The sequence below is a fragment of the Mustela lutreola genome, chromosome X (genome assembly GCF_030435805.1).
Source record: "Mustela lutreola isolate mMusLut2 chromosome X, mMusLut2.pri, whole genome shotgun sequence".
NCBI classification, from domain to species: domain Eukaryota; kingdom Metazoa; phylum Chordata; class Mammalia; order Carnivora; family Mustelidae; genus Mustela; species Mustela lutreola.
In genome coordinates, this window is record NC_081308.1 from 102,303,933 (window position 1) to 102,325,268 (window position 21,336).

At 44.3% G+C, this 21,336-nt stretch overlaps 1 protein-coding gene across 1 annotated transcript in view; it reads right to left on the bottom strand.

The window, feature by feature from the left end:
• KIAA1210 (KIAA1210 ortholog) overlaps positions 1–20,812 on the bottom strand; it is a 50,062-nt gene extending 29,250 nt beyond the window's left edge. The window contains exons 1-7 of the mRNA XM_059158362.1: positions 20,740–20,812; positions 19,832–19,888; positions 18,764–18,834; positions 12,593–12,761; positions 5,928–6,054; positions 5,469–5,606; positions 1,958–2,113 (exon numbers count right to left, since the gene is read on the bottom strand). Coding sequence (XP_059014345.1) covers positions 1,958–2,113; positions 5,469–5,606; positions 5,928–6,054; positions 12,593–12,761; positions 18,764–18,824 — 651 coding nt within the window. The 5' untranslated portion in view covers positions 18,825–18,834; positions 19,832–19,888; positions 20,740–20,812. The remainder of the gene's footprint in view (positions 1–1,957; positions 2,114–5,468; positions 5,607–5,927; positions 6,055–12,592; positions 12,762–18,763; positions 18,835–19,831; positions 19,889–20,739) is intronic.
• Positions 20,813–21,336: the final 524 nt, after the last annotated feature.

Below are 21,336 nucleotides of genomic sequence, written 5' to 3' on the forward strand. Positions count from 1 at the left end.
ACAGTTGCAAGAATGACTATTTTTTTTTTCTAAGTGGAAAATAACAAGCATTGGGCAACTTTTGCAGATATTATAACCATTACACCTAAGCAGGGGGGAATATAAAGTGGTGTAGCTGCTGGGGAAAACAGTTTGGTGGTTCCTCAAAAAGTTAAATATAGAATTACCATCCCATCCAGCAATTCCGCTCCCAGGTATGCACACAAAAGACTTGAAAACAAGTGTTCAAACAAAAACTCGTATATGAACCTTCAGAGAGCATTATTCATAATAACCAATAGGGAGATAGGACCCAAATGTTCATCAGTTGATGAAGAGCTCAACAAAACACGGTATATCCATACAATGGAGAGTTATTCAGCACAAAAATGATTGAAATACTACAACATGGTAGTACAACCTCAAAAACCTCAAAAACTTGGTACTAAGGGAAAGAGGCCATATGCGAAAGGCCACATACTGTGTGATTACATTTCTTTTTTAAAATATTTTATTTATTTATTTGACAGACAGAGATCACAAGTAGGCAGAGAGGCAGGCAGAGAGAGAGGGGGAAGCAGGCTCCCTGCTGAGCAGAGAGCCCGATGTGGGGCTCGATCCCAGGGCTCTGAGACCATGACCGGAGCTGAAGGCAGAGGCTTTAACCCACTGAGCCACCCTGGCACCCCTGTGTGATTACATTTCTATGAAGTATCCAGAATGGGCAAATCCAGAGGCAGAAAGCAGAATGGTGGTTGCCAGGGGCTGAGAGGAGAGAGGAATGATACATAGGGGGCTTCTGTGTGGGGGAACCAAAACCATTCGGGAACTAGATAGTGGTGATGGTTGCACAGCATAGTAAATGTACTTAATGCCACTGAATTGTATATTGTACCATGATAAGTTTTGTTATGTTTATTTTATCACAGTAAAAATGTTATCTTAATTCAATCTTTCTACCAAATCAGACTAATTTGTCTGATTTAGTGGTATTCTATAGAAAATACATATAGTCTAAATCCATAAATCAGTGAGCATCCATATCCCCCTACCACCTGCCTGTGCTTTAACTTTGTTCCTAACTTGATTGTTTTTTCTTCTTCTTTCTCTAAAATGATTACTTCATTCCATAGGATCTTTTAGCATCAAAGCAGTTTTGTGCTAACTGACCAGTGATCTTTATTATCAATTACCTATCAATTCCCAAGGTTAATTGTTCTAAACTCTACTTCACTTTAAAAGTCCTTTCAAGTTTGGGATGCCTGGTGGTTCCATTGGTTGAGCCTCTGACTTGGTTTCAGCTTGGTTCATGATCTCAGGGTCGTGGGATTGAGCCCCGGGTTGGGCTTAGCATAGGGTCTGCTTGTCCAGCTCCCTCCCGCTCGGCCCCTCTGCTCTCTCTCTCATAGATAGATAGAGAGAGAGAGAGAGATAAAATCTTTAAAAAAGTCTTCTCAAGTTCAACAACAACCAATTAAATTAACCACATATTAGTTTGAGAATGGAAGTATTGATATGGGCACCATCTATTAATTTTTCAATTGGTGATGGATATTATTTGGTTGACCAACCTAGATGTATGAAATGTACATGTCAAATAGTTTTTCTTATAGGTGTGTGTCTACCAAACAATACTACATGGCCCAACCTTTGAGATTTTGGCATTCGCAAACATAGAGGCTTTACTTCCACAAAAATCTCCATTGTTTTCTTCTCGAAAGAACTGAAAACATCTGCAAACTATTATTGTTTTCTGAAATACTGTCTTCCGTTGCTTATAAACCAAAGTGCTGATTATTTCATTTGTAGAATTAGACAGAAAATGTAAATCACCATGCAAATCAGAAGTCAAAAATGGCTGCTCCTTCCTCAAGTGGCCCCCTATTGCTAAGCCACAGCAGAAGAGAGCAAAAGGGATTATGCTTCTGACCTGGATCCCCCAACCAAGCCCACCACTTAGAATGTGCCTAACACTCACCTTCCTCATTGACATAATCTTGATTGGTAAATCTTTCCTCTGTGGGATCTTAGGTGACTCCTCATCAACAGAGGTTTCTTCAAATTCAGCAGAGGTTGTGTGAGATCGGATCAGAGGGGGACTGCTGCTTGAGTGGCGTCGGCGCAGTGAGGGGAACTGGGAAGGAGGAGAGTAGAAGGAAAATGTTAGAACTTGTGTGCTACCCTTCAAATTACTGGTGTTCTCTTGTTGCTTAATGGTTGAAGTACCAAGACCCCAACATGAAAAAACAAGCCATGGAAAGAATCTCCTTCCTCCCTGTCCTCACTTTTTGACCTATGCAGACCAAAGACCAATAAGCTTGAGTCACTCTCTGGGCTGCAGCACACTTTTGCCAATCCCCAAACAAAGACAGAAACTTCGAACTGCTTGTTTGATCAAAACCAGAATTCTGGGGGCACCTAGGTGGCTCAGTGGATTAAAGCCTCTGCCTTCAGCTCAGGTCATGATTCCAGGGTCCTGGGATCGAGCCCCGAGTCGGGCTCTCTGCTCAGCGGGGAGCCTGCTTCCTCCTCTCTTTCTCTCTCTGCCTGCCTCTCTGCCTACTTGTGATCTCTGTCAAATAAATAAATAAAATCTTTTTTAAAAAACCAGAATTCTGGTGTTCTCTCTCTCTGTTGCTAACTACAAATCTTCTTTGAGTCTGATCTTTGTTTTCATTTTGTCCCTGTCTTCAGAAGTCTGGTTCTTATGGAGGTTGAGTTTTGGGGGTAAGATCTAGGCTTGGCATCCGAACTATAATCCTTGCTCCTATCATCCCAGGAATTGTCTGGATCAGATCTTGACTCTGTTGGCTGTTTATCTTAATCCTGTCAAGATCGATCTTCTGAAATTATTAGAAAATCTACAGAACTAGCCTTGCTTAGAACTAATTTCCTAACTTTCCTAAGAGGATGAAATGGATCGTTTGGGTTTCCCTTGGACTTCAGCACACTAATTTAGTTCATTCCAATTTGAATCTCATGATACACTTGAATCTGATGTGCTGGCCTCTGCCGTGGTCATTTGGATGTGGATCCAAATCTCTTATTTGATCTTTAACAAATACTGCTAAGCATCTACAGTGGGCCATACTCCATTCTAACTAAGCATTGGGCCTATAGCAATGAACAAAACAAAATCTTTCTTGTCTTGGTGCTGACATGCTTTTTTCTGTCTCCTGCTCAGGACAGATGGGTTTCAAACTCTCAAAGTCAAAGACAAGAGGCCCTGAGGAGGGTTTTTCCAAGGTTCTGCCCCTGGATCACTCCTAGCTAGTGTCTAAAGTGCCCTCTTATCACCACCAGGCCCCACTGGGAACTCTTGAGAAGAAGTCTTGGAGCTTCACTAGCGCCAAGCCCAATTCTAATAACGATACCGACAACTCACCTTTACTGAGGGCTTTACTCTGCTTTAATCTGTATTTTTCCTTCCTTCTGCTAGCTTTGGGTTTTGTTTGCTCTTCTCTTTCCCATTCCTTCGGGTGAAGGATGGTGTTTAGGTAATTGGTTTGAGATCTTTCTCCCTGCCAGGCAGAGAGTGCCCTTTATAGATGCATGTCATGCAAACCTTGTGACGATTCTTTGAAATACCTGCTCTTTCCAGATGGGGAAGATCAGGTCTGAGAGATGACATGACTGGCCCTAATGTCCCCGCTGGCCTAGCAAGTGTCTGAAAGGTCTACTTGCCTGTGAAGCCCATGTTCTTAATCTCTGCACACTCCAGTCTCCTAACTGTAAGAGCCAGGAAGGGGGGATGTCCCATACTCAAGTTCAGGGACTTTAAAGGCAACAACCAGAAGAGAGGGTGTGCCTCCTTCCTTAAGAAGGGCTGCAGAGGGAGTGTCAAGTCTGTGAGCAGTAAGAAGACTGCTTTGCAACCTTTGCAGTCTCTTAAATTACTCAATTCAATTTGATTCCACAAGAAGGTGTTCACAACCTGCCAGTATTTCTTATCTATTTGTTCTCAAACAAAAAGAACATGCAACATCTCGGAGGGTCATCTAGGCACCCACATTCCTAACACTTCAGATAAGACAGCAGGTGAAAATCTGGTAGGGAATAAAACGCGGCTCAGCCTTGGTATTTCTAACAGAATGATATCCTGGAATTTCCTCTCCCACAACCTTCCAGCCGCTCAGAAAGTCACATAATCCATTATGGATCCTGACTCTTCGAGAACCCCAGACATTGGCCATTTCCATACTTGCTCAGTGTCTGTGCGGCACTGGGGCGGGGGGGGGGGGGCGGCGGTCAGGACTCTCCACTTGATGCTATCAACCACCCTATCATTTAGGGTTGTGACCTTGGCACTTAAGGGAAGTCTCCCATGCAAAGGTTGATCTGGCGGTGGCTGGCTTAGGTTCCATTGACACCCGACCCTGTCTTCAGCCCTGTTTCTCAGAAGAGGGACTATGGAAAAGGCCAAAGATGTGAGGACTGGGCCCAAACCAGCCAGTTAAGAAAACTTGTCTTTGGGCTGTTGTGACTTTCCTTAGCCCCCTCTTCGCGGCTGGGACGAAGAGAAGAGGGCGAGCAGGAGGCTTCTAGGACACAGGCTTCTCCTTTCTGCAGACGAGAAATAACCCTCTAGCATTTGGTCATGTGGCGAGGGAGTGTCGCTGTGGAGACAAGCAAAAGCTGGTCCTCATGTTCAAAACCGAGGACTGGAAGCGACTTTTCCTGTTGTAGTGTGAGAGGACAACAGTCTGCTGACCTAGGGGCTGCCTTATAGCCATAAGATTGGCCCCACTGGTGACCATCTCAACATTTGCTTGTCGACCCTCCATGGATAATGTAGCCCATGGAACTTTCACAGGCAGTATAGACCAGAGTGAGAGATAGGGGGTCTTACAGACATGTCACGAATAAGCCCCGGTTACCTTTTGCCAAATGCAAACTAATCAGCTCCTCAGTGGAAAAGGGTCTCCCCCCTTGTGTGGCCTTCTCAGTTACTCAGGGATATCTGGGTGTCATCCCACCCACAAGCTGAGAGAAGGAGGAAGGGAGCTGCTCAGGGTTTTCTCCCTGGCAATGCTTCCTGCTCCCCGCTGCGAGATTTCTAGATTAGAGCTCCATATGGGTCTATCTGAGCAATGGTTAGGGTTATCCAGAGGTGAGACTGTTCTAAGCATATGCATAGACCATTCTCCCTGTTGAGGCAGGCACAAAGAAATGGAATATCTTAAAGCCTGGGATATTGGGAAGACTGTGTTTTGAGGTCAACACATCTGGGTCAGATTTCCAGGTCTACTATTTACTCTCTGGGGAAGACTGAGCAATTTCTTTAACCTCTCTGAGTCTTTTTTCTATCCTCACAAGCAACAGTCTGAGGTAGATATTAATATTATACCCGCTGTTGGTGAGGGAAAGGAAGGCTCAGAGAGGTTAAGCAACCAGCCCAAGATCACAGAGCCAGTAAGTAGCAGAGTGAGGATTCAAGCATGGGTCTGTCCCACTCGGCTGTCATACTTGGCACAATTCCACTCTATTACCTCAGCGACCTTGGAGCCCCCAATCCAGATTCCACTTCTGGGCACATATCGTGGCACAGCTCCAAACACAAGTCCCGAAACACCTCCATGCACATCACTAGTCCCAGATCTAGGCAGAGTTCTGGAAGCTTGAGATCTCTGTAGAAGAACGAAAGAACATGGTGGTTGGAATGCTTGCACATTAACCAACAGTGGGATGTCACCATCCTAAAACTTAGCTCATTCTTGGGACATGTCTAGTGAATATGGTAATGCCAGCCAACGTCTTGTGCTGGGCACTAGGTCAACACATTGCGTATTTCTATATTCTCCCTTCTTTATGGTAACCCTGTGGGGTAGAATCAGCTGGGGAGCAAGGCCAAATTCCCCACTCTTTGTTTTTTGGCAGTTGGGGTGGGGGGTGGGGAGGATGAAAGAGGAGGGGTCTAATCAGGCACTGATGCTTGAGTTCATGGTTACCTGTCGAGGTCTGCCTCTCTGGCGCTCTGGAGAGGGGCAGATTCTATGCACTGATATTTCAGGCTCAGGATCCAGCATGAAGATGCTGTCATGGGACAGGGCTTTGCTGCCCATGCTGCTCTTGGCCCTGAACAGAAAGGAAAAGGTCTCGTAAGAGCAGCCCAAGGGCCATAGGAACTGAAGACATGGGTATATCCATAACATGACATACCAGACACCTCAGAAAGGAGGAAAGGAGGCACATGGGCTGACAGAGGTTTTCCATGAGATATTAAGTGAAAAAATAAGGAATAGTATGGTCTCATTTAATATATATAACCAAGGGCACCTGGGTGGTTCAGTCAGTTAAGCATCTGCCTTTGGCTCAGGCATGGTCTTGGGGTCCTGGGATCCAGCCCTGCATCGGGCTCCCTGCTCAGCGGAGAGTCTGCTTCTCCTTCTGTCCCTCCCCCCACTTGTGTGTGCTCTCTCTCTCTCTCTCTTGCTCAAATAAACAAATAATTAAATAAATTATATGTGTGTGTATATATATTATATATATAATATATGTGTGTGCATATATATGTATATTACGTACATATGTAGTTTATGTTCATAGATAGCCACCAAATAATTAGTGGCAATTCCCTCTGGGGAATAGCATTAGGGGCAGGGGGAGGAACCTTAATTTCCTACTTTATGTAATTCTGTATAATTTTGATTTTTTTAAAATTATCAACACATAGCTTCTTATATAATGGTTTTGAGTTATGGTTTACATACCATACAATTCACCCATTTCAAGTGTACAATAGTGGCAACAGGAATGGGAGGGAAGTGAAATGGGAGGGAAAACCCTAAGTCTTTCTGTTGTTAAGGTAAGAGTCATAAAATATCTTTCACACCCAAATTTCTCTCTAGTGGTTTTGTTTTTATTTAAAATACCAAACATCTGCCCAGATACTGGAGACTCTCATTCACTAGATATTTTCCTCTTTTGCACAAGGGTTCTGGGATACATCTGGCTCATTTTTGAGCCATCTTGGGCACCCATCCCCCCCACCCCCCCCTCACCCCAGCTTACTAAACCCAGAAGGAAATACCTTCTGACTGGGAATTAAGCCAGGTTGATGACAGTTAAGTGCTAGGGCAAATCAGGGAAAAGTTAGAAACAAATGAAAAGCTGAAGGCACAAAAGACTCCTTTTGGAATGTGGGAATATGTTTTACTTGTTAAAAATTTCAACCAAAGACATCACAAGAAAAGGAAACTACAGACTAATATTTCTTACGAAATAGATGTAAGAATCTTCAATAAAATACTAATAATCTGAATCCAGCACATAAAGAATTATACACTATTAACCAAGCAGAACTTGCAAGAAATATGATGTTATCTTAATATGCAAAAATCAATTAACATAATACACCATATCAACAGGATAAAAACAAAAACCGTGTAGTGATTTCAATAGATACAGAAAAATCATTTGTAAAATCTAAATACATAATAAACACACTTATGATAAATACACTCAACCCTGACAGAGGATATCTGTGAGAAACTCTCAGTTAATGTCATGCTTAGTGATGAAACACTGAATCTTTTCTCCCTCAGAGCAGAAAGAAAGAAGACAAGGTGTCTGTTGTTGCCACTTCAGTTCACCACTGGGGGTTCTAGCCAGGGCAATTAGGTAAGAAAATTAAATAAAAGACATCCATATTGGACAGGAAGAAGTGAAATTATCTCCAATCATAGATGACACAATCTTGTGTATAAAATTCCTAAGGAATTCAAAAAAACTACTAGAACTAATGAATGAGTTCAGCAAAGTTGGAGGATAAAAGACCAATATACAACAATTGATTGTCTTTCTATATACTGGCAATGAAGAACCTGGAAATGAAATGACAGAAACACTTCCAATTTTCAACCTTTACAAATAACATCAATAAGAATAAAATGCTTAGGAACAAATTTAATGAAAAGTGTGTAAAAATTATACTCTGAGCACTCTAAAACACTGATGAAAGAAAATTAAAGAAGAAAACCTAAGTAAATGAAAAAGCAACCTATGCTCAAAGCTCAAAAGACTCAATCTTGTCAAGATGGCAACAGTCCACAAACTGATCTATAGATTTAATGCAATTACTATTGAAATTCCAGCTGCCTTTTTTATTTTCTTTGGCAGAAGTGGACCAGGATGATCTTTAAATTCATAGTGAAATGCAAGGGGCCACAAACTGATAAAGCAATCTTGAAGAAGAAGAAGAAAGTTGGAGAACTCACACTTGCCAATTTCAAAACTTAATACAAAGCTGCCATAATCAAGACAGATGGCATGAAGATAGATAATAGATCAATGGAATAGAACTAAGAGTCCAGAAATCAACTCATTCATCTATGGTTAATTGATTTGCAAAAAGAGTGCCAAGACTGTTCAATAGGGAAAGAAGAGTTTTTTCAACAAATGTTGCTGAGGTAACTGGATAGATACATATAGGAGGGAGAAGTTAGACCCTATCTCATACTGTATATAAACACAAATTCAAGATGGATCAAAGACCTAAATAGAAGAGTTAAAACTCTGGGAAGAAAATATTGGGGGAGCATATATCTTCATGACCTGAATTTGGCAATGGATTCTTAGACTATGACTCCAAAAGCTTTAGCAATTGAAGAAAAAAATAAATAAATGGATTTGATCAGAATTAAGCTTTGAAGGATACTAGCAAGAAAGTGAAAGGACAAAACACATAAAGGGGGGGATTTTTGGAGATTGTAGATCTTTTTTTAAAAGATTATTTATTTATATATTTCAGAGAGAGAGAGAGTGAGTGAGTGAGAGAGAACACGAATGGAGGGAGGAGGAGCAGAGGGAAAGGGAGGAACAGACTCCCCCACTCCAATCAGGAAGCCTAATGTGGGACCCAATCCCAGGACCCTGGGATCATGACCTGAGCTGAAGGCAGATGCTTAACCCACTGAGCCACCCAGGGGACCCCGAAGATTGTATATTTGATAAAGGATTCATATTTAGAATACATGAGGAACTCTTAAAATTCACTAATAAAAAGATAAGTAACCCAATTTTTTAAATGGATGAAGGATCTCAATAGATATTTCTCTAGAGAAGATATACAGATAGCCAACAAGCATATGAAAAGATGCTTGACCATTCATTAGCCAATCAAGAAATATAAATCCAAAACATAATGAGATGCTCCTTTAGACCCACCAGAATGGCTAGAAACAAAAACTCAAATAGTAACAAGTGTTGGCAAGGTTGGGGAGAAACGGGAACCCCTATGCACTGCTGGTGGAAATGTAAAATGGGGCAGGCATTTAGAAAAATCATTTAATGGTTCCTCAAAAACTTAAACCTTTAATTACCATATGACCCAATACACTCCTAGGTATATACCCAAGAGAAATAAAAACATATATCCGTCCAAAAACTTGTACGCAAATGTTCATAGCAGCATTCTCCATAATAGCCAAAGATAGAAACACCTAAGTATCTACCATCTGATGAACAGATAAAATGTGGTGTATTCATACTCTGGAATACTATTCAGTAGTATGAAGAAATTATCTATTGGACTCATGCTACCACCTGGATGACCTTGGAAAACAAAAACATGCTTAGGGAAACAAGCCAGTCACAAAAGACCACATACTGTATGATACCATTTATAGGAAGTATCCAAAATAAACAAACTGAGAGAGACAAAAACTAGATAAGTGATCACCTTGGGCTGAAAGGGGGATAGGGAAGAATGGGGGCTGACTGCTAATGGGTCCATGATTTCTTTCACGGAGGGGTGGAAATGTTTTTAAATTAGATAAAATAATTGTTTGAAATTTCATATACATTTTTTGTACATATTACCTTCATTATGAAACATTTAATAATATAGGTTAGTGCTTTAGAAAATAATCTTTCTTTTCTCCCCTAAGTAAGGCTCCATGCCCAACGTGGCGCTTGAACTCGTGACCCTGGGTTCAAGGGCTGTGCGTTCTACCGAGCCAGCCAGGAGCCCCTAAAAAATAATCTTTTTTTTTTCTTTTTTTGGAGAGAAGGAGAGAGCAAGAATGAGTGGCAGGTCAGGGGGCAGAGGGAGAAAGAGAATCTTAAGCAGGCTCTATGCCCAGTGTGGAGTCTGTCCCAGGGCTCAGTCTCACGACCCTGAGATCATGACCTGAGCTGAAATCAAGAGTCCAACATTCAACCGACCGAGGCACCCAGGTGTCCCCCTAAAAAACAATCTGTAAATGGTACCCAGAGTAGCAGCTCGGGCTCTGTAGGACCAGTACCCACCCCATCATTGTGAGCCCGTCTGACTGTGGGATGTGCACATGGCTAGATCTGATCACAACACACTCTGAGGACGATCTGGTGTTACGGGGATTAAAATGGCACCCATACTAAGGTGGCTTGTAGGTCCACAAGAAGAGAGGAGGCAGATGCCTTTGTTTTACCCACTTTTTCCCTGTAAAACTGTGCTACCCAGGTGGCTCTGGTGGTGAGGGCAACATGCTCTGTCTTATCAAAATAGCAGTCCTGCAGAAAATTCACCGGACTCTTGCTAAATGCTTAATGATGACACAGACTGATGCGGCATTGAGAGAGCAATGTTCCCAGACCCTCTCTAGACACACTTTCCCTCATTTTGCGCACAGAGATGCTGTCATTCACTGTTGCTCTACGACCCGCCAGCTCAAATCAGGCCTGGGACCAGTATTGTGGTCCCACAGATGTCCCAGCCTTAGGACCATCTGTGACTACCTGGCCTCCCCTGCTTTGGGCAGAAAATCTGCAAGGAAATCTTGGGCCATGGGTGGGCTTAGAAACCGTCATTTCCAGCCAGAGTGCGGCTGCTGAAGTGGCTCTGTAGAGCTAGACCCTCCCTGAACCAAGGATTCCTATAGCTCTGGCTGTGGCCATGTTTGTCAGAAACTAAATCGCCCACCCGCTGAAACTATCTAATACCTACCGATTGGCTTCCTGGGGGCAAGAGGAAGAAAATGCATCCAAAACTCCAAACAAAACCTTGGCCTTAATTAAAGGCAATAAAGTGCATTATGTCAGCACCCATTAAAAAAAAAAAAAAAGTCAGGGGTGCCTGGGTGGCTCAGTTGGTTAAGCAATTGCCTTCGGCTCAGGTCATGATCCCGGAGTCCCACCTTGGGCTCCCAGCTCCGTGGGGAGTCTGCTTCTCCCTTTGACCCTCTTCCCTCTCATCCTCTCTCTCACTCTCTCTCCTTCTCAAATAAGTAAATATAATCTTTTTAAAAATATCAAAATGGCAGCATGAGGTCTCTCTATTTTATCAGATAGGGCTTAATACAGACTTAGAAATGGATACAGTTCCTATCGTATAGGCGAGGGGAAGGCTGGCTTTACGTTTTGTTAGCTTCCACAGATAGAGGCTGATTTTTCTTCCCAACTCCTGAGTGACATTCTCCAGGGTTTCCCCCCTAACACGTGAAGCAAGTGACTGGGGTCAGGGGTGATTGTCAGTACTCCTACATTATACTCTTAATTAATTTATGCTCCTTGCCCCCCCCCCCAAAAAGACCTATTTCGGACCCTTGGAAAAACACTCTTCCTCATATATCAATTATTTCACACACTTCCGTTCACCCCTTCCTCTCCTTCTTCCTGTCCCCCAACTCCCTCCTGTCCTCCCCACAACCTGCAAGCTGTGTGTGCACCTGCCTTCTTAGTGTGGGACCAGTTGGCTACTTTGGAGGCAGAGGGACAAGTAGGAAGGGGGAAATCCAAAACTTTAGTGGAGATGGCCCTTGCCAATTCATGGAGACAACGCAGAGTAGACTCAAACTCCCCTCTACCCTCCTCCCTGCTTTGGTCTATATCATGGCATGATTTGTGAAGTATGATACAAGCCTCTCTGTCCAAAACCATCCCCCCACCAGCAAAGCTATCTGAAATTCCTCATAGTCAACCCACTCATGAAGGACCTCCTGAAGGAGACCAAGGTGCTGTCAGGTTTGCTGATTGTCCCATTCCTAGCAGCACAGGTGAACTCTGGGCAGCACAGGTAAGTCTGGAATGTTCGGGCCAGGCGAACAGGCCAAAAGGGAACTGCGCAGAGGAGGAAGCTGATGGAACCAGGAACACCCGGGGGTACTGGATGGTCAGATATGGAAATGGGGGCATCACAGATGAAAAGTGGGACAGGGGTCTTCCCCGTTCTGGGACCAGTTAGAGCATCTCCCTCTCCCCACCCCCATAACCCGCCTGTCTCCTGGGATGTTGCCTGATCCTTTCTTTGTTTGTTTTTACAGTAACACAAGCGATTTCAGGCTAGACTGGCTTCAGCATCTGAGATCTGAATCCCACATTAGGAGAAGGAATTGCAGATCTATAGTCTGAGGGCCTGGCAGGCAAACCAGGCCTGGCTGCCTGTAGGAGGCAGGCTGCCTTTATTGTAATGAATGGAGGGAGGCCTCCAGCTCCTCCCTAGGGAGACACCTCGTGGGTCAAGTTCCTTCAGCTGTGACACCCTGGACTGTCTGTAGCCAGTGTTCTCGGGGTCAAGGTCCTGCAGCTACCCACCTACTGAGCCTCATGCCCCAACAATAAGCATTGGTGTGAGCATGGAGAAAGGCCCCCAGGCCCCGGCCACCCCAGGCAGTGACTGCCACCCACTGGCCTTTACCTGGCCTCGGCGCGCTGACCTTCCCGAACCGGCTTCAGAGAAGAGATGTTAATACTGCCGCTGGACAAGCTTGGCTTTAGCCTCCTCCCTCCCCGGGCACCCTCCGGCTCTTTCTTCTTCCTCTTGCCAAAAAAGTTCTTGAAGGCTTTGAATTTGGATTTCTTCTTTACTGGAAGTTAAGGAACAAAAGCGAGGCCGAGTGTGACAGTAGAAGGGAAGATGGGGAGGAAATGGGGTCTTTGGGACAGGAACAAGGACCGTGATCCTAGGTAGCCTGCAGACTTGGCTCTCGTCCCCACCCCCCCACCCCGCCCTGCCCCATACCCTTCCCTGGGCCCACGACACCGTGACACCATGCGTGTGGCCTGCTCCCTTTTTTATAATTCCATAGGACCAAGTGTCTGAGTTTCTGGGGGAGACTTCCTGACCCAAGAAATTCACTCATCTACAGTAATTACTGAGCCCACCTAAACAGAGGTCACCCCCCTGATTTCACATGAGCTTCCACATGCAAGAAAGCCCCTCAGGACCCCTGGAGTTGCAGGTGGGATCTGGGACTGCTCAGATTTGTGTGCTGAAAGGATGCAGATCTATGGGGTAAGGGCTGTCCGGGCGGTGCAGTCAGGGAAGCCGTCCTCAAGGAGGGGATTTGGGAGCAAGGGAGAGGGCTTGGAATTGGGAAGAAAGGGCCATGGGGTAAAGAAGCTATCCATGCAAAAGGCATGACAGAATCAGATACCAAAGTGTTTTGCAAGGAGTACGTGCGTGCATGCGTGAGTGACTGTGTGCATGTGTGAGTGCATGTGTGTCTGCATGGGTGCGTGCATGCGTGCGCCATGTGCACTTTGTGTGTTCTTTCATTATTGCTGTTTTGTCTGGATCAGCTACCGCCCTCTGCACCTGCAAATAACTGCAAGTTTGCTCCATCTGCGTGAACCACCAGGGCAGAAGTGAGGCATGGGAGCTTTAAATGTTCCTAAGGCTCTGTTAGGGCATTTCTTAGTTTCCTAACAAGCACATGTGTCTTTAGTGGGGCTCAGCAGAAGAGGGGCGAGGAGAGGGGAGCGCGTATTGCATTCTTCAGAGGGAAGAAGTCAGCTCTGACTGCTTTCACATGCAATAATTTACCAGCGTAGGTATCTCATCCGAATTCCCAACAGTCTGGTCTCTGAAAGGCCTCTTGCCAACACAGCAATGCTGCACTGGCAGGCAACGGCCCAGGCAAGGGATTTGCCAGTGGGGCAGCCATTACAAAGGCTTAGCGGTATAACAGAGAGTACCACCCAAGAGTCAGAACAGTCTGGAATCCTCGACTTGGCTCTACGGACAATTAGCTTGGTGACTTTGGGTAAGCCATTCAACCTCCTGGAAGGAAGCAGGGCAATGAAGGGATCACACAAATCAACATCTCCCAAAGTGTGTTCAGAGGGCTATCATTGGTCTATTGAATGAGAAAGGGATCTGCAAGCCAGTCATTCTGAATAATGCTGGATTAAGCAAAGTTTAGGTCTCTGCTTTCCAATAAGACTTTTCTGGAACTTCAATATGCCTGTGTGAACAGTGATGCTCTAAGATACTGGGAAGCCATGTTGTCTCCCAAAATCATGTCAGCAAAATATCTGGCAAAACACACTTTGGGAAATGCTGAGCTAGGGTTCCTTCTAGCTTGGAATCCTATGGCCTATGAGAAAGGTTTCTACACTTCAAGGCCTACCTTCAGTCCAATGTCCACCAATCACAAAAATCAGCCCTTCTCTCTGCATGCCTAAAACTTGACTGTTGGCCTTTCAAGTTTTACATCTGAATGCCCTCCAGTCTGCCCATCCATCCACCAGTCCTCCATCTACCCATCCATCCACCAATCTATCCATCTATCATCCATCCATCCATCCATCCATCCATCCATTTACTAGTCCATCCATCCATTAACCAGCCCATCCATCCATCCATCCATCCACCCACCTATCCATCCATCCATCCATCCATCCATCCATCCATCCATCCACCAATCTATCCATCCATCCATCTATCTGTCCATCCATCTATCTATCCATCCATCCACCAATCCAACCATCCATCCATTTATCCACCCACCAATCCATCCATCCATCCATCCATCCACCAATCCATCCACTAATCCTTTCATCCAACAAATATTCAAGACCAAGCACTTACTATGCTTTGGGTATCAATGAGGAAGGAATAAGATACAGTTCCATGTCTTAGCTACTGTCCCCCACATCAAGGCTGTAGGCAGGCCCTTCTTCACATTCCCTTCAGCAACCAGCACCATGAAAGGCATACACCCAAGGGACATCTGTCACTTCCCTTAAATTGAGGTCACCAAGCAGAGTCATCGTTAAGCATCCAGTAATTTAAACACTGGCCCTTGTGAGGATTCATATAAGTTGTAAAAAGTGTAGGTAAAGAGCTTAGCATAGGATCTGGCATGGTACAAGTGCTAGTAACTGTGAGCTAGTACTAGGGAATCAATAATCACTCAATTCTTTAAAAAATTGTTTGTTTGTTTGTTTTCACATAAACTCAAAGCCCAATATGGGGCTTGAACTCAAAACCCTGAGATCAACACACTGCAAACTCTATCCACAGAGTCGACCAGGTGCCCCAATAATTTCTTGTTTATTAAGACCAGAATCAATTATATCTGGACAATTGGTCTATCAGTTCTATTTATCTATAAATAAGGAGAAGCAGCCCCATATCTATCAGTCAATAGTGATCTGTACAGTATAATGATTAGAAGCAGAAGCTGGTGTGGGGTGGGGCAATATAAGAAGATAGAGGACTGTGTGCTTGACAATCTCTTCTTAAGTAATTCCTGTTTGGGATGGGTTGGGCCATTTCTCATCTACCAGGATGTATCTAAATAGGGTCATGATGGGACCAACTTGGCAATTCTACCTGCAGATGGAAAGATTAAAACACGAAGACTCTGAAGGAAACATATTTTTTTCAAGTTTCCTTCTGTAATTTTTTTCAGGAAAAATTCAACTAATTTCTATAATGATAAATTATTTAGAAAGATTCTGGGGTGGCTCAAAAATGATTGAGCAGTGGGGTGCCTGGGTGGCTCGGTGGGTTAAAGCCTCTGCCTTCGGCTCGGGTCGTGATCCCAGGGTCCTGGGATCGAGCCCCACATTGGGCTCTCTGCTCCGTGGGGAGCCTGCTTCCTCCTCTCTCTCTTTGCCTACCTCTCTGCCTACTTGTGATCTCTCTCTGTCAAATAAATAAATTAAATAATTAAAAAAAAAAGATTGAGAAGTTACTCTACTGTACTGATACAATTGAGTCTTTGCTGGAAAAGATTTATCAACTGGATATCTTGGAGGAAGTGCCCTTATCTGCAGTATTTGCCTATTTCTCTGGGGTACAAGTCCCGGCCAGTTTTCACCCAGAACCAATAAGATTTATTGATTCTTGACGGGTGGTCTCCTTCCAGTTTTCTAAAAGAGGAACAACTTTATGCTCAGAGTGTTTAGAAACATATTGGTTGTTGCCCCTCTTGCTTCAAAATCCCCGACTAGATGGAAGGAGGGCAAACCTGCTTTTCACAAACCAGCAAAGGCAGAGAGGAGAGCCTCAGTGGCTAGTAGCTGCACTTAGGATGCAATCTACAAACATTTAATAACGGAATAAAAACACCTCTAATAAACATTCGGTCTCTAAAACTGAATGTACCAAGCATAAGCATTTTATGGGCAGACAAAATTAGACACCAACACCTTTTTATGTCCCTAAATCAGCAAAATGGCTAGTGACTTTAGAACTCTACCAGGGACTAGCCTTAATGATGCATGTATTTCAATTTCTATCCCGCTGCCCCCAGTTTTCTATTTTTGCTGACCAAAACCAACCTATTTTCCCATGAGGATGCAAAATACCTTAAGTACTCTTAAGTACTTATACTTAAGTACCTTAAGTATCTCTTTCAATCATGGGCATTAGAAGGAAAACAATGTTTCCATTCGTCCCTGGGGGATAGCTCTGAGTACTGGGGCTGGACCAGGTTGGGGGGTAAGAGCTTTGTTGGCAGAGATGGCTTTGGCTTGGGAGACTCCGGAGCCCCAACCACATCAGACCCCATGTGTGAAGATGGGCCCTGGGAAGTAGCTACCGGTCTAGGAAAGGTCCACACGTTATGTTTCCTGAAACCCCACTGAACTCTGAGACGTTGCCCTATATTGGAGAGTATGAATTGCCTTTCAAGCTCTCTTTTGCAAAAGGGGTGTCTTTAAATCGTCAGCAGCTGAGCCCCGCCCAGGCTGGTTTTCAAAAGCTGCTGTAGTCCCAAAGGCTAGATAGACTTAAACAGCCAGTAGATGTAGAGGTCGCAGCCCACGTTTGTATCCAGCAATGTTTATGTAGGTCACCTCCACACTGGGGAACTTGTGCCCCCTTCCCCCAGACCCCAGGCACCGCAGTAGTGGTCAGTGAGGTGCCCACTGCCAGCTTCTGGAATTTTCCTATAACAAAGCCACTGAATTCCCTGTCCAAGTCCTGCCAAACAGGCAGGAGCTCTCAACATCCTCATCCAATGAGGACAATGTATCACATGCCACAACAAAACACAGTTAACTCCAATGAAGAAATCATCACTGCTGGGTCGTATATTTGCTTACCCACCGCGCACACAGGCAGCCCACCTGGATTGAACTTGATAGGCTTTAAAAATGCATCGCAAAAAAAAAAAAATGCATCGCGTGACAGTGACTTTGTTCTCTTGCATCACTGCTTAGAAAGAAAACATTTCTAACTGGCCTTTCTCTTCATCAACCTCCAAACAGCCATACTATCCTCTGGCCAGCAAACAATTAGCTCTAAAAGCATACCCAACTGTCTGGGCTTTTAAACAACAAAATCTTGCAAACAGAGAAAAGGCATTTCCTTACCTTCACTCTTCATCAAGACGTACTGCATTACCACCTTCTTTTGTATCCATCTGTCTAGCTCATAGCCAAAACAATAGGTCAGTTGGTTTGGTAGGGGTCTGCCTTGGTGAAGAGGCCCATCATTCCTTTTTTTAAATCCATTCATTGATTGAATTTGTGGTGTCTAAGGTCCCTCTGTCTCTGAGACCCAGTACTAAACGATGGTTGACACAGAAACGAAGACCCAGGCCCTGCCCTCAAGGATCCATGCCTCAGGTTCAACATCCCCTCCCCCCCACCCTGACATCAGCCCCACATCAGCAGTCAAATCAGGCTCTGGGAAGCCACAAGAAGGTTCCATTTTGTTCTTCCAAATCAAGTCTTCCACATCACGTTCTACTTTAATAAAAATTGAAAACAGGGCACCTGGGTGGCTCTGTGGGTTAAAACCTCTGCCTTCGGCTCATGTCATGATCTCAGGGTCCTGGGATTGAGTCCCACATCGGTCTCTCTGCTTGGCAGGGAGCCTGCTTCCTCCGCCCTCTCTCCCTGCCTCTATGCCTACTTGTGATCTCTCTCTGTTAAATAAATAAATAAAATCTTTGAGAAAAAAATTGAAAACAACCCCGCGAACTGTTGCACTTAGTCCTCTTTAAATTCAAATTAAAGTCTTAATTATGCCTGATGGTTCCTTTGCAGTGGTGGGGATGGGGATGTCAATGAGGTTTATCATTGTCTAGTGACTTTTGCCTCACTGAACTGATATTCACTCACAGTCACATATCAGTCCTAGGTGGCCCCACAATTTAGGGAATGGGCACACGTCTGAGTAAATTTTACAAAACGTTTTGTAAATTGAGTCCCACTTAACAGAGGCCTACGGTGACATCTTTTTTTTGTATTTCCTCTTTATTCTACAAACCGTAAATTTGTTGGTTAAATCTGGATTATATCTACAGTAAAACCTCAGTTGAATCTCTCAGATCATGGTTCTGCTCCATTTTTTTTTTTTTTTGCTGATTAAGCAGAAATACTTTTCCTGCCTTAGTAAGTAGAAACTGGTAATCATCCCCAAAGTAGATTACAGGGCCTCAGACAAACCTTGTGACATCAGAGATGGATCCCCCAAAAAAGAGACCCCAAAATTGCGAAGTAAATGCAGACTGAGTCTAATGTTATTAGAAATTTGATAGGAACTTGCTTGCTTGTGACTTCATTTTTTTTTCCTAGGGGTTAAACACAGTAAACAAATCTAGTTCCACGATTCCACTGGGCTACTTACCCTCATCATTGGCCTCCAGAACTTCCAGACTTCCAGAAACCTCACTAAGGGATTCAGCCATAGTAGGATCACTAAAGGAAAATATTGAGTGAAAAAGCAAAAGATCATCACTTCATGTCCTGGGCATAACACACTCATTTTACCTCACTCCTTATCCTTCCATTAGATTCTTAAACCATTCAAGGAAAACCAGACCAAAAGAATTGCCATGAGAGAGAATTACCCTTCTTTAAAAAGAAGATCATGACTTCATGTATATGAAATGTCTAGAACAGGCAAATACACAGACATATACATGCAAGAATTCATCACTGCATCATTTTAAATAGCCCAAAATGGGAAGCCATCCAAGTGACCATCAAAAGGCTAATTCTCCCATGACTCTGATTCTATGTCATGGGAGTATCAACCGTCTCCACCAGAACAGATAATCGATTGAGCATCGGCTGTAAATTTTCCCTTCAATCTAACCTTTTAGCAAAAGCTTGGGGTGGCTGACAGGTCTAGGGAAACCTGTCTGTGGATAACCAGATCATTAAAAATCAAAACTGAAATTTTTTATGGGAGTTTATGTGGATTGGGGAGGGGGAATCTGAGCAGCACCCTAGCCCAGACAAAGGATGCTATATTCATGGGAAGCTGTAGAGAGGCGGGCAGAGACTGGCCTCATAAGAAATCCCCCAAGGGTCTTGATCTGACTAGCTGAAGGACCATCAAGTAGGGGTTAGGTAGTTTCTGGAGCCCCTTTCCCACCCCCAATCTGCTCAGCCCCCAGACATAGTCAAACTGCCATTGCTATCTCATGGATGGATTCCAGGCGGGTCCTGTCCTGCCCCCAGCCACATGCGCCCCCACCCCCCACCCATACATCTCCGGAAGTAGAGAGGGATGCCCGTGGGCTCTGAGGTTAAGGCCAACTTGAGAGGTCACCAGCAAGAGTGACTGAGGCCTTGGAAAGCGAATGCTTCCAAACCACGGTGAGGGCTGACAGGGCCCTGCTGTCAAGATGGCTTCAGACCCTCTCACTTTGAAGTCCTGTGATTTCCCAGGGTGTGTGTTCTTTCTTACCGTGGTGAGTAATAAACCCAACTCGTTCGATGACAGGTGTGTCTCGGCCGGCCTTGGCTGAAAAGTATTGACACTATGTTCAAGTCACTCAAACTCTAATGAACCAATATCACAGTTCTGCCTGCAGATGACTTAATCCCAAGCCCATACAACACTCACAAATTCTCTATCTCTCTCTTTCTCTTTCTTTTTTTCTCTCTCTCTCTCACACACACACACACACACACACGCACACACACACGTTCCACCTGGAGATTTAGGAGGAGCAAAGGGATGGAGAAATTCAGAATTGCCTCAGAAATTCCAAGGGAGGACTGGAGAATTCCTTGGGCCAGCGGCAATTCACATCATGGGTGAGCTCCTGGGCCAGTTTAAAAACATACCAGCATCCCTCCCCCCAACCAAGACTAAAGAAGGCTTTTTAGACACTGGGGAAATAAACTCTTTCTGAGCTTTGGAGAAGTCCATAGAAAAGGAGCATGTTTTCCAAGTTACCAGACCATGGTCCTGGTTATTGTCCTTAACCCAACACAGGCGGGGGCAGAAGACAGCGAAGCAACAACAAAGAGAAAAGTATAGAAGCCAAGAGAGAGAACAAAGCAAGAGGACATCTTGGCAGTCTCCGAATCCCTTAGAGCACTTAATAGAATTTCTCAATTTGACTAACCCTCAAGGGTAGACCGTCTCCCATCCTTCTTGCTTCACCCTCTTAAGTGAATCCCAAGGGCACTATAGACAACACCACCATCAGCTGAGCTGTCTCCCTGTCTCAACCACCCAAACAACCAACAAACCACCACAGCAAAACACACATGCCTCCCCTTGATTTGAAATTCTCTTCCCGTTACCACCCCATTTCTCCCTGTCCCTTTTAAGGAAAACTTAAAAGTTGGGTCATCTATACTTACTATCCTGATGTCTTCACTTCTTAGTGTCCTGGGCTCAGAGAGTGAATTCAGGCTTCCAACCCAAACTCCTTCCAAAGGACTCTACCAAAAGAGCTCTTAACTGAATGCCACAGTGGGTTCCCAGACTTCCCAGCAACATGTGACACGCCCTCTTTTTTGTACAATTTTATCACTTTGCCTTTTTGACCATCATACTCCTTGATTTTCCTCCAACCTCATTGGCAGATTCTTCTCAAACTCCTTTGCATTATCTTTCTCCTCTCCCTGGATCTGAAATGTTGTAGCCCTTAAAGCCTCTGTCCTTGGCCCTCTTTATCTGTGACCTCTTCCTTGGTAGAAACCTGAATGTGAGCCACCACTGCAAGCCACATGTGCCATTGCAGAATTCCTAGTTGGTCGCATTTAAAAAGTAAAAGAAAATGGGGGGAGGGGTTACTTTGACCTCAGCAGAGCCCAAACATTATCACATTTTATTTAACTCAATAGAACCAAAATAGTAGTGGCTTGACAGGTAATCATCATAAAACTAATAGCAAGGGAACATTTAACATTTTTTTTTCCATGCTAATTCTTTGAAATCCAGTTAGCATCTCACAC